Source organism: Elaeis guineensis, chromosome 12 (assembly GCF_000442705.2).
Source record: "Elaeis guineensis isolate ETL-2024a chromosome 12, EG11, whole genome shotgun sequence".
In the NCBI taxonomy this organism is placed as follows: domain Eukaryota; kingdom Viridiplantae; phylum Streptophyta; class Magnoliopsida; order Arecales; family Arecaceae; genus Elaeis; species Elaeis guineensis.
In genome coordinates, this window is record NC_026004.2 from 23,423,830 (window position 1) to 23,437,160 (window position 13,331).

General features: G+C 38.7%; 1 protein-coding gene and 1 non-coding gene across 2 annotated transcripts; both read left to right on the top strand.

Moving 5' to 3' along the window:
- Positions 1-438: 438 nt before the first annotated feature.
- On the top strand, positions 439-1,193 carry LOC105054666 (protein SMALL AUXIN UP-REGULATED RNA 51). The gene has a single exon (XM_010936239.3). The coding sequence runs from the start codon at positions 556-558 to the stop codon at positions 880-882; it is 327 nt and encodes a 108-aa protein (XP_010934541.1). The 5' UTR covers positions 439-555; the 3' UTR covers positions 883-1,193.
- Positions 1,194-12,039: 10,846 nt separating this feature from the next.
- On the top strand, positions 12,040-12,145 carry LOC140853033 (small nucleolar RNA R71). Its single transcript, XR_012136111.1, has one exon. It is a non-coding gene; the product is annotated as a small nucleolar RNA R71 (small nucleolar RNA).
- Positions 12,146-13,331: the final 1,186 nt, after the last annotated feature.

Sequence of the window (13,331 nt, forward strand, 5' to 3'; positions counted from 1 at the left end):
ACACGTGTTGCGTCGCGACTTGCATGAGCCATCCGATGCTCGATGACACAGTACATACATACAGGACATTATGATTAGTTATGATTGTAGGCATGCAACTGCAACCTAATCCTAAATTCATATGCAACAAAACCACACTTAGCAAATTATTACTCCACCTACAAATTTGGACTCCCCCACGTCCAGATTTCAATGTCAAGGCACAAAATGATGGGGGGGGGGGGGTCGCAACTTGCAACTGGATCTACACATGTACATGAAAAAGTGAGGGTCATGCCTGTCCTTGGGAAGGTTAACAAGGCCACCAGAGAGCCAGGTCCAGCATGTCCTTGGCCCCAGCCCAACCCCCAAACCCACTAGTCCTCTCTTGTCCTCCCCCCTCTCACCCCACCCACATGCTCCTGCCCCTCTCCCCCTTCCCATAAATACCCCACTCACACCCTCCCCACCCTCCCACCACTCACATTCTCACTCTGTATCTCCTCCTTCCTCTCCTTTCAGTCCACCTCTCTTATCTATCAAAAAAAACCTCACAAGGAGAAAAGGTAAAAGATAATGACTCTTAGGAAGCACAACAAGCTTTCCCAAACGATGGTATTGAAGCAGATACTGAAGAGGTGTTCCAGCCTTGGGAGGAAGCAGGGGTTGGGTGGTGGTGGAGAGGAGGAGGGGCTGCCGGACGATGTGCCGAAGGGCCACTTTGCGGTGTACGTGGGGGAGAACAGGAGCAGGTTCATTGTTCCTATATCTTATCTCAGTCATCCTGAGTTCCAGCGCCTCCTTCGCCAGGCTGAGGAGGAGTTCGGCTTTCGCCACCACATGGGCCTCACCATCCCATGCGAGGAGGTAGTCTTCCGGTCGCTGACATCTTCGCTTCGATGAGAAGCTGAGGCTTCTTCTACTTCTTCTTCTTCTTCTTCTGCTGCTGCTGCTGCTGGTTGGTTTGATGGATTTTGTAATGATTTCTGATACCAAGCTCATGAGAAATTGCATGGGTTGGATATGTAGACATTAGAGTGGCGTGCTCGTTAATTTGCGCCCTGTAGTATCCGATTATTAGTATATATTTGAGAAAGAGAGGGACTGACTTGAGTCACCCTATTCATGTGTAAACCATCTTTGTCTCTTGCACTGATTTATCTTTGTTTTGAGTTTATGATTGGTTTCTTCAAATATGGAGGTTTTTTGGGACACAGTTGGTAGTGCATCTTATCAGTCTCATCTCCATTATAGATGAGGTTAGGCCCAATAATTTGTAGTTTGTTAGGTGAATGTAGAGCAATCCAGCAATAGGAGTATGATTCGAAGATAAGTACAAAGAAATTCGTTGTGTTGTATATAATTGAAAACATATGAAAATATAATTGAACAGAAACCATGCTTGGACCTTGTAATTGGATTTAAATATTTTCAGAACTATAGTAATAGCTCAACTGTAATTTTTATCACATCTATGCTTGGAGAGAGAGAGAGAGAGAGAGGTGGGGGTGGGTCGGCGTGGTGGGTTTGGACAAGGACTAGCGTCGGATGTGGTGTCATTTTCATAGTTTGGATACTTGTGCGGCAACTGGAGCCGAGGCTTACTCTTCAGCATCTAAGAATCAAAACAGAATAATGATGACTTCTTTTGACTTCTAAGCCCTACCTTATTCTCCTTGCCTGCACCAAAGCCACCAGCATCAACTATATAACAAAATTTTATCCGAAATAAACTCTATTTCTTTGCCTTTGTCAGATAAAAAAAATGTACAATAAAAATGACTATAAAGTAAAAGAAACTCTGTCGCTCAAAAAATTGTTTGGACAACTATATGCTTCTACTTCCCTGATGATGATGAATATTGATCAATCTTGCATGACGTAAAACAATTACTTTATCAGACAGTTAAGGTCATGGTATTAAATTTCGATCGTTATAATGTTCCTAATGGTTGCTAAAATGTTTTTGGAAGCATTTCGTGATATTATGTATTCGTTACAGGATTTTAAAAATAATTTCTATTATTTAGCTCTTATATAACGAAAAGAGCAGCTAGCCATTATTTGATTTATTTGAAGAAAGCAATATTCTTTAAATTTAAATGTCCATCTCACCTGAAAAATTACTTCTAGTTCAGTGAAAGTGACGTACAATCGAAATAATGATGTTATTGTTTTTCATTATTTTTTTCTTTTAATGATTGCTGCTATATGAACTGCTGTTTTGTTCTCTGAAAAAATCCAATCCAAAATATTGAACTGGACTATTATATATATTTTCATTATGTGGGAATATCTGCAACATTGAAACATTAGTTAAACTAATAATCATACCATCCTGTACGTCGTAGCAACAACGACTTGAGCCTAGAGATCACACAGAATCTTTCTTTATGTGCCATTACATGTCAAAAGTTGAAGGCTGCTGCTTTCTCTTCGCCACTCACTGAGATAATCAATACTGTCCTCCCTGCTTCCTTTTCTTTTTGGACGGCAAGGCATATTGAAGGCTAAGGTAGCCCCATCTAGCTCTTCTTTTTTGTTCCATTGGGAGGACACCTCCAGCTTCTTTTGCTCTCAACCACAGAAGTCTTCACTGACGAACCCAACTCCTTGAAACAAAATGCTTTAGCTCTAGGAAGCTTCTCCATCATCTCACTCAAAAAGAATCTCTTATCACAACAGCTGTTGCAAAATAACAAAAATCATCTGGAATCTTCTCCAAATAATATCCGGTCGATCGATCATTTAGATTCTCTCAGCACATTAGTAGACACTAGCAGTTTCCTCGGTGTTTATTATGCAGGCTTGGCAATATCAGCATTCAGCCACTCCCATGTATTGCACCAATTCCAGAACTGATCACACTAATTCTCTCTGCACACGGCACAAAATAGGCACCCCATAATATTTTAGTACCAAAATACTATTACAATTTCAGAGAATTCACCTTCATGCTATACGCTTATACAGTAGACATTTAAAGTACATCATATATTCTATTGTAATCGCCCATCCTTAATCATCTCACTGTTAAGAGAACACACACCCCCATATATGATAAATCTCTGGCTTAGGTCTTCCCTAAATCATATCATCAAATAAGTCAGATAAAATTTCTATAGTCAGAGCAACCATGAAAGAAATTATAGTCGGACCATCACCGTCTGCCACATCTCCGAAGCACGCTGTGCACGCGTTAAAATACTAAGAAAATAAGAATAGATAAATCCTAAAGAGTTATGTGATGTTTATCAAATGTTTAGATATTTCGAGAGTTTATTTATTCTTATTTTTTTAGTATTTTAATGTGCGCATAAGTACACGCGGTGTGTTTTGGAGATGTGACAGGCAATGACAGTCCGATCATAATTCCTTCCATGTTCGATTCGATCATGAAAGTTTTATCCATTACCATATTACTCCGTCGTAACAATTCATAACCACTATTCTGCTTTTTCTTTCTTTCTTTTTTTTTTTTTTTTAATGAAAATCCAGTCAAAAAACTGACCTAGGTAAAAAGAAATGAGTGTTATTCTTTACAATATTAACAACTAGCATGTGGGCGCGGAAGTGGAAAGAACTCAAACTAAATTGATTAGAATGCAGAAAATAAAATATAAAATTAATTTAACACAAACAAAAGTAATATTAAATGAATAAAAATAAAATAAAAAGAGCATAAAAAACAAAAGAACAGAAAAAAAATCTAATAATAAAAAGTAGGTTTTCCTCTTTTTCTAATAGCAGATTGTTGTTTTGTTGCGTCTCATGACCTCCTAGGAACCTGGCCATTTCAAGCCATCACCATTATAGCCTATAATGGCGCAATTACGTCCATACTTTGTTGACATTGACCTTTGAACTCTTTTATTCTCAGTCTTTTTTCTATAGTTATCTTAACGGGCCATACTTATCTCCTATCAAGTCATTCAAGTGCATTAGTGCGTTGTAATATTAACATAGTTGCAGTCTTATTTTTCCACACATTATAAACATTAGGATAAACAAGCAAAAACAGTGCACATATAAATCTAATCCATTATGAATCAGAAGGCAATATATATTGAGATAATAAAATTCAAACTTTAGGCACCGCATGCTAGCTTTTTGATGTAAAAGCAGGGAGGACCTATCAACTCATTGACAAGGCACGCAAGCTTGATGTCATTTTGCTTTTTTTTTTTTCTTTTTTTAATATTATTATTTTTTCAGAAATTGCAACCTTTAATGAAATAAAAAATTCGGTGGAAGACATCCCACGCTTAAATCCAACAATTTAACATGCCATTGGCTCATGTCTTTCCTAATAATTTACTTTCATAGCTCCATCCCTCCAAGAGATCCTATGTTATTCAAGTTTGGCAGAGATTTCACCGAGTTTTTTTAATTGAAAATCTGCATACGTCACATAGAGAGTTTATTTGGTCCATCCTAGATTGAAGGTGCATCTACTTAGAGTTAGGCCTATATTTGCAGTAGTTTCAATTATTCTCTTCCGATCAGCTTATTTCTGCCTACATTATTAAAGTTCTGTCCTTGCATGGTTTTCCTGAGAAATAAGTTAGTTGGATTCGCAATCTCCTTTGCTCTTCTAAAAAAGTGGCTGTGCACGCAAATGGCCAATTGGGAGATTGGATCTTCTATCGCCATGGTGTCAAGCAAGACGATCCTCTATCCTTTTTCTTATTTATCTTAGCTATTAACCTCCTATGTCGGATGCTTAACAAGGCCTCCTTGGAAGGGGTTTTTGAAGGGCTTGAAAATCCTTGGCTTCTTGACGGCACAAAAATCATTCAATATGTTGATAATACCCTAATCTTCTTTTCGTACTAGCAAGAAAAATATTGCCACTCTGAAACTCATTTTTTATTGTTTTGAACAGATCTCTGGCTTATGCATTGATGCGTAGTCGTTGATAGCACCAAAAATAACTCTACTTACTACGTAGGTAGGATGAGTCGAGATCGTATCCTCAGGGACCTTGGGCTAAGTTGAGATTGCAAGTTAAAAGAAAGAAGCGTTGTTTTTGATTTAGAAAATAAATTATCGTAAAATTGAGGTAATTAAAAAACAAAGAGCTCGGGAGTTTTGAATTAATTTGCACTAGCAGAGTTGTATCTCTTTTTTAACTAAATAGATGTGATTAATCTTAGGAAAAATACCTGTCTTTCCTCGGCACGCTCCGTACCCGTAGATCACGGCGCGTCTCCGGAAAGTACTAGGTAACCAACTCTTCTTTCCTCGGCACGCCCCGTATCCGTAGATCACGACGCGTCTCCGGAAAGTAAAAGTTGTTCCTAATATTAATCTAACAAGAAAGCATAAATAAAAGCATATGATAGGGAGCAAATAAAGAACTCATGATAATTTAAATAAAAAGCATAATCTTTATTGCATATAAGGAAATACAGGAAAGTTTAGAACAATAAACCATCTCTGTGTCGTTACAAAATTTCTTCTCCACTCCCGAGACTGCTAGCCTAGCTGCTCATGAAGTAATCCCTTTCTATTCCTCTATGCAAGGCTCTAGAAGAATTTCTGGGCTCCCCCCTCTAATGGGAGTACAAAAGCCTTTTTATAGATATTAGAGGGGAGGAGTTTTACATGGTTTTTCGATGTGGGACTAAAAAAAAATACAAATCTTTCCACTTGAAATATTTCCAAATAAAAATTTAATTTGCTCGCCACTGTGTCTGCGGTGCGCGCCTACCCGCATCCTGCCCGCATTCTGCCCGTGTCCGTGCCGCGTCCCGCATCCGTCCCTGCGTCCGCCCCCGCGTGTTCACGCGCGTTCACGCGCGCCTGGTTCTTCATTTGAATTCACACGCGCCATCTTTTTTCTTTTGAATTCATATCACGCGCCAAAGGATTCACGCACGCCCAGGAACCAAAAAAATTCACGTGAAACCCTTTTCCCTTTTTTTTTTATATATTCCAAAAAGAAACAAAAGTTCCTTCATAATGACATCTATATCCTTTTTGGATTCCTTGCATAGTATCTTTATTTTCTATAATACCGGATGCGTCTTTCTTTTATTTTAATTTTATTTTAAGTCCAATTTTCTTCAAACTTGAATCTTTTTGATCTATGAATCGGACTCTTTGTATCGGCGATCACCTTTCCTGTAAAACATAGAAAGAAACATCAAATTCTTAATAAATAAGATAAATTAAATATAATTTCTTAATTTAAAATACTTAAATTAAGTGTTTATCACACCCCCCAACTTGCATTTTGCTCGTCCTCGAGTAAAATAGATATATCAGCATTGTGTACCGACTTGATTTTGAATAAAAAGTAGATTAGGCATCCCAAAAGGTAGATGTTACTTGGTCAGACCATTAAAGAGATATTTCATTGGATTATCAATTTGACCCAATTAGTGGCTGAGTTTTAACTAAAAAAAAATTTCAGAGCTTTTCTTTCACCAACTCCCCACTTTACTCTTTAAATCCTCTAACTTAATGGAAAAGAGGTTTATTATCTTCTTGCAATTTAGTCCCCCCCCTTTTTTTTTATATATATATATATATATATAACATTGCCTACCTTTTTACGCGAACCACAACGCTTACTTAGGCGAAAGGGCCCGGTTACTCAGTAGGAGACCAATGTTGTTTTTCTCTCTCTGTTTTTTTTTTTTTTTTTTTTTTTTTTTTTTTTTTTTAAGGAGAAGTTTTGCATACCTCGATCTTTCCACCCAATTTTTCATGAAGCAGATTCTTTATTGAGATCAGTAAGAAGAGGGTTGTAGAATCACTCCTAAAATTTGGTCTAGTTCAAACCCTACCATTCATTGGGTTTTCTTAATAATTTATTCCTCAGTATCTCTCAAATTATCTTGACCGTTAATCATTCATTTATTAGGATGCCTAATTGACTCTTAATCAAAATAAAATTTGAATACACAAAACTAATTATTTCTGACCATACTCGAGGATACCATACTCGAGGATTTGATTAATTTTCCCTCCCCCCAACTTAATCTACATTGTCCTCAATGGAGTAGAAAAGCAAAGAAAATAAAAGGAGAGAGTGCACCTGAGATAATTTTTGCTTCGAAAGTTGAAGATAGCTTCATTGATTAATAGGCTCTTGTTCTAAATTCCTGCAGCTGCGATAAAGTAAAAAAAAAAAATGAAATCATTGGGTTGCCTCCCAACAAGCGCTAAGTTTTACGTCTTCAGCCAGACTGAATTGAGTATTATGGCAGTTTTGGATCCACTAAATCAACAGTTTCAATTAATTCTCCATCACTAATTCCATCTATGTAAGGTTTCAATCGTTGACCGTTCACTTTAAAAGTGTTCCCCTGTTTAGGGTTTTTGAGTTCGATAGCTCCATGAGGAAATACCTGAGTTACAATGAAAGGTCCGTCCCAACGTGAGCGAAGTTTTCCAGGAAACAGACGCAACCTAGAATTGAAGAGCCAAACTTTTTGATTAGGCTCGAACATTTTTCGTGCAATAAATTTATCATGATATGCTTTAGTTCGAGCCTTATAAATTTTGACACTCTCATATGCTTCATTGCGTAGCTCTTCAAGTTCATTTAATTGGAGTCTCCTATTAGAACCTGCATTTTTCATATCAAAGTTAAATTGCCGTATGGCCCAAAATGCACGATGTTCCAATTCCACCGGCAAATGACAAGCTTTTCCGAATACAAGTCGATAGGGAGACATTCCTATGGGTGTTTTAAAAGCAGTACGGTAAGCCCATAATGCATCGTCTAAGCGAAGAGACCAATCCTTTCTATCGGGCCTAACCGTCTTTTCTAGGATATGTTTAATCTCCCTATTTGACACCTCTACCTGACCATTAGTTTGGGGGTGATATGGTGTGGCCACTTTGTGTGAAATATTATATTTTTTCATAAGTGCTTCAAAGTGTTTATTCGTAAAATGAGTCCCCCCATCACTAATGATCACCCTTGGGAAGCCAAATCGACTAATGATGTTTCGTTGGATAAAACTAATTACAATTTTATTATCATTAGTCCGTGTAGCTATTGCCTCCACCCATTTTGATACGTAATCAACTGCCACCAGAATATATTCAAATCCAAATGAGGCTGGAAAAGGTCCCATGAAATCAATCCCCCAAACATCGAAGATTTCTACTACTAAAATGGGGGTCAGCGGCATCATATCCTTCTTGGATAAATTTTCTGTTTGCTGACATCGCAGACAACTTCGGCCAAATTCATGTGCATCCTTGAAAAGCGTTGGCCAATAAAACCCACTCTGCAGTACTTTTGCTGCAGTTTTTCTTCCACTAAAATGTCCCCCACATGCCGAAGAATGGCAAAAAGTGAGAATGCTTTGGAATTCACTCTCGGGGACACAACGGCGAATAACTTGGTCAGGACAGTATTTGAATAGTTCAGGTTCTTCCCAGAAATAATGTTTAATTTGTGAGAAAAATCGATCCTTTTCTTGTTTTGTCCAGTGAGAAGGTACTTGTCCTGTTGACAAGTAATTGACAATATGGGCAAACCATGGAGGATGGCTAGAGGAGATTGCGAAAAGTTGTTCGTCAGGAAATTTTTCTTTGACCTCATCTATGCCTATCGTGTGTTCAACTAAGATCCTGGAGATGTGATCAGCTACCACATTCTCAGAACCCTTCTTATCTCGAATTTCCAGATCAAATTCTTGTAAAAGAAGGATCCATCTGATCAAACGCGGTTTAGTATCTTTTTTGAGAGGAGATGTTTCAGAGCCGCATGATCAGAGTAAACTAGAACCTTAGACCCTAACAGATATGAACGAAATTTTTCAAGGGCAAACACTACTGCTAGTAGCTCTTTTTCTGTTGTGGTGTAGTTTAATTGGGCATCGGAAGGAGTCTTGCTAGCATAATAGATCACATGTGGCTCCTTATTGATTTTTTGGCCTAAGACGGCACCTATTGCAAAGTCAGAGGCATCACACATAATCTCAAATGGAATGGACCAGTCAGGGGGTTTTATTATGGGTGCTGTTGTCAGGGCTGTTCGTAATGTGTTGAATGCTTTCAAACAATCTTCATCAAAGACAAAAGGTGTATCCTTGGCCAACAGATTGCACAAGGGTCTTGAAATCTTGCTAAAGTCTTTGATGAAGCGTCTATAAAATCCGGCATGACCTAAGAAAGATCGTATTTGTCGGACCGAAGTAGGGGGTGGTAGTTTTGAAATGACCTCAACTTTGGCTTTATCTACCTCGATCCCTTTTTCAGAAATAATATGTCATAATACAATTTTTTTTCGCACCATGAAATGGCTCTTTTCCCAACTTAGGACAAGATTTGTCTCCATACACCGTTTAAGAACTTTTGAAAGATTATGGAGACAATCCTCAAAGGTGGTTCCAAACACAGAAAAATCATCCATAAAAACTTCAAGACATTTGTCCACCATATCCGAAAAAATGGCCAGTATGCACTGTTGAAATGTAGCAGGTGCATTGCAAAGCCCAAATGGCATACGCCGAAAAGCGAAGGTGCCATAGGGGCAAGTGAAGGTCGTCTTTTCTTGATCATCCGGAAATACAGGTACTTGATTGTACCCTGAATAACCATCAAGAAAACAGTAGAAACTTTGTCCTGCTAACCGTTCTAGGATTTGATCGATGAAGGGCAATGGAAAATGATCCTTCCTAGTAACGGCATTCAGTTTTCTATAATCTATGCATACTCGCCATCCAGATGATATGCGAGTTGGAAGTAGTTCACCTTCTTCGTTCTCCACCACAGTAATACCAGATTTTTTAGGTACTACTTGAGTGGGACTGATCCATTTACTATCGGATATGGGGTAGATGATTCCAGCATCTAACCACTTTACCACCTCTTTCTTTACTACTTCACGCATGTTTGGGTTCAATCTCCTCTGCATATCTCGATGGGGTGTGGCATTTTCCTCAAAATGAATATGATGCATGCAAATGGAGGGGTCAATTCCTTTTAAATCGGCAATGGACCAACCGATAGCCTCTTTATGTTCCTTCAGAATACCAACCAATTGTGCTTCCTGATTAGGGGTCAAGTCTGATGCAATGATTGCCAGGAGGGTGTCATTGAGTCCTAGAAATACATACTTAAGCGTGGCAGGAAGAGGTTTCAATTCTAACGTAGGTGGTGATTCTAAAGATGGGACTATTGGTGTACTGGCTAATGTGGGCAATGGCTCATACTTGATTGTCCATGGAGGAGTGGTTTTATCATGTGGTGTATCTAACAAGATGTTAACTTCTTTCCTATATTCCTCAAAGTCACACACTCCAGAGTGAGCCAAGCAAGTATCTGAGGGGTCTGGTGCTAGAATTATGGGTGTTGCATCTTCTATAATATCTTCTAGTGTATCTACTTCGAAGCAACTATCCATTGATGGTCCTTGGGAAGCACCAAACACATTCAATCTTAGTTTCTTATTCCCAAACGATACGTCCATGACTCCTGTCCTACAATTAATGCATGCATTTGCCGTAGCTAGGAAGGGTCGTCCTAAGATAATGGGAATTTGTCTGGGGTTGCCACTTAATTCCATATCGAGAACCAGAAAATCAACTGGAAAGTAAAACTCATCTACCTTGACCAAGACATCCTCAAGCATTCCACGTGGTTCCTTAATTGATCTGTCGGCTAACTGCAGTGTGACTGATGTGGGTTTCAGTTCTCCAAATCCAAAAAGTTCATACACCGAACTAGGTAAAAGATTCACACTTGCCCCTAAATCCAAAAGAGCTTTTTCAATGTGATAATCTCCTATAACACAGGAAATGATGGGGGCTCCTGGGTCCTTAAGCTTTGGAGGAGTGGCATGCTGGAAGACAGAACTAGCCTGTTCAGTGAGATGTACTTTCTTTGGGATTTATGATCTAGATTTACGTTTTTGGGTGCACAAATCCTTCAAAAATTTGGCATAAGCAGGGACCTGTTTGATTGCGTCTAGAAGGGGAAGATTAATTTGGACTTGCTTAAATAATTCCAACATCTCATCGAGTTTTCCTCCCTTCTTATCTGCAGGAATAGGGGCTTTCAGGGCATCCGGAAATGGGGCTTTAGGCAAGTAAGATGATTCCGGTGCAGTTGGTTCCTTCTCTATTTTTAGGTCCTCCTTGTTCTTGGGTGATTTGGATTCGGTTAGAGATTTAGGGTCGGTCTCATTGGTTTTACTAGTGTGTTCAATGACCTTCCCACTTCTCAGAGTCATGATTGATTTGGCATGTTCAGAAAAAGCTTCTGGGGTATTAGAACTCTCAATCACAAATTGCCCTCTTGGGTTGCTCTCTGGTTGGCTAGGTAATTTTCCTCCTTCCCTCCTACTGAATGCAGTTGCTAGTTGACCTATTTGGGTCTCTAGCTTAGCAATGGATTGTGTGTGGGAGTTAAGGGTCTGAGTGTTGACTTCTAATCTTTCTAGTGCTTTCAGGACTTTTTCCTCAAAAGCAGAACTGTGACCAGTAGTAGATGGTTGAGGAGCATTTTGAAATTGATGGTATGGTCCATGCCTATATGTTGAGTCTTGATATTGAGGTCGAGGTGTGGCAGGACCAACCACTGGTTGTGGTCTCCAAGAAAAATTTGGATGGTTTCTCCAGCCGGGGTTATAAGTGTTCGAATATGGATCGTTTCCTGGTCTGCGAGCTTGTTGGACTTGCTGAACCTGCTCGTGCACAAACTCAGGAAATTGGGGTGCGGCTGGGCATTCACTAACAAAATGGTTCGGACTTGCACACAATGCACAAACTTCTTGGATTGGATTAGGTGGAATTGAGGATTGTCCAGTGTTTAGAAGACGATCTAATTTTTGGGACAGTTCATCTACCTTTTGATGGATATCTATGGCATTTCCTACTTCATATATTCCACCTCTTTTTGAGTTTAACATGGGTTTATCTCTAATAGAGGCAGACATATGATGTAATGAATTTTCACTTAAAATTTCAAACAGTTGCCATGCCTCATCCTCACTTTTCAGCATAAATGTCCCACCGCATGATGCATCGACCATGTGTCGATGTCTTTCAGAGAGCCCATCATAAAAATATTGGATTAACTGCCACTTGGGTACAGCATGGTGGGGGCATTTTCTAATAAGGTCTTTTAATCTCTCCCATGTTTCATGAAACATTTCTCCATCTAATTGAGAAAAACTAGTTATGGCTTTCCTTATTTGATTAGTTTTTCCTATGGGAAAATATTTCTTGAGAAACTCTCCTTGCAGCTGGTCCCAGGTTGATATAGTCATGGAATCCAAAGTATGTAGCCAGTATTTGGCTTTGTCCTTAAGTGAAAAAGGGAATAATTTCAACCTAAGAGCATCATCGGAGAAGTTGTGAATTTTTACAGTTGAGCATATCTCAAGAAATTCTTCAAGATGTTTATAAGGGTCTTCATTACTAAGTCCATAAAATGAAGGTAACATTTGGATTATACTGGACTTAATTTCATATTGAGTGGCCTCCACAGGGGGTACTTGAATACAAGGAGAGTAGGTATATGTGGAAGGAGTAAAGTACTCCTTCAATTGCTTGGGTGGATCATTCTCCTGATTTCGATCCATCTTTTTATGTCTGTTGGCTCTAAAGGTTCTTTCTATTTCTGGATCAAAAGGTTGGATTTCTGGTCGTAACGATCTACGGCCAAGCATATACCTTACAATTATACTATAGAGCACACACAGAATTTTTTTTTTTTTTTTAATATATTTTTATAATAAAGTGAGAAAAGAATGAAGAAAATCTAAAGAAAAGAACCTAAGAATCTTAAATCTATGAAAAGGAAGAAATTAATTAATGTTTAGATGTTAATTGCAATCAACTTAAACAATCATAGACTCTCTATCCTAAGGTTAACTTAGATCTAGACAGCTCCTAACTTTCAAGATTGCTTTTGAGCACTCCAAGCTCAAGACTGACTAATTGACTCAGCCAGGTAAGCGTAAGATGTGGGAGGTTCCCTGCTCGTTGCTTTCCTTAGACACCAACTAAGTTGGCCAGGTCAGTCAACGGAACCAATTGAAAACCACTTTCTTTAATCACTTGCCTTAGACACTGAGCAATTAACCAATCCGCACTCGGTTCAACTCTAGAGCTTTCTTATCCTATTGAGCTCGAAATTCTAGGGCTGACGTCTAGTTGATTTTAAATTAAGGTCTAGGTTATGCAAATGCAAGGGAGTGATTTGTGGGCCAAGGAAGGGTGATCAAATCCCCACCTTATCTGGTTAATGGGTTATTGCCCTTAAGATTAATTATGGAGATGCAATGCAAATAAACAAGGTGTCCAATCAAGTTAGAAATTTTTATATTTGAGGTTACGCTATTTTAGTTAAGTGTTATGAAATGTCAGTGGTTTTTTTTT

What these genes read in the sequence shown, in the direction of transcription:
- LOC105054666 (XM_010936239.3), top strand. Translation starts at nt 556, where the DNA reads ATGACTCTTAGGAAGCACAACAAGCTTTCCCAAACGATGGTATTGAAG.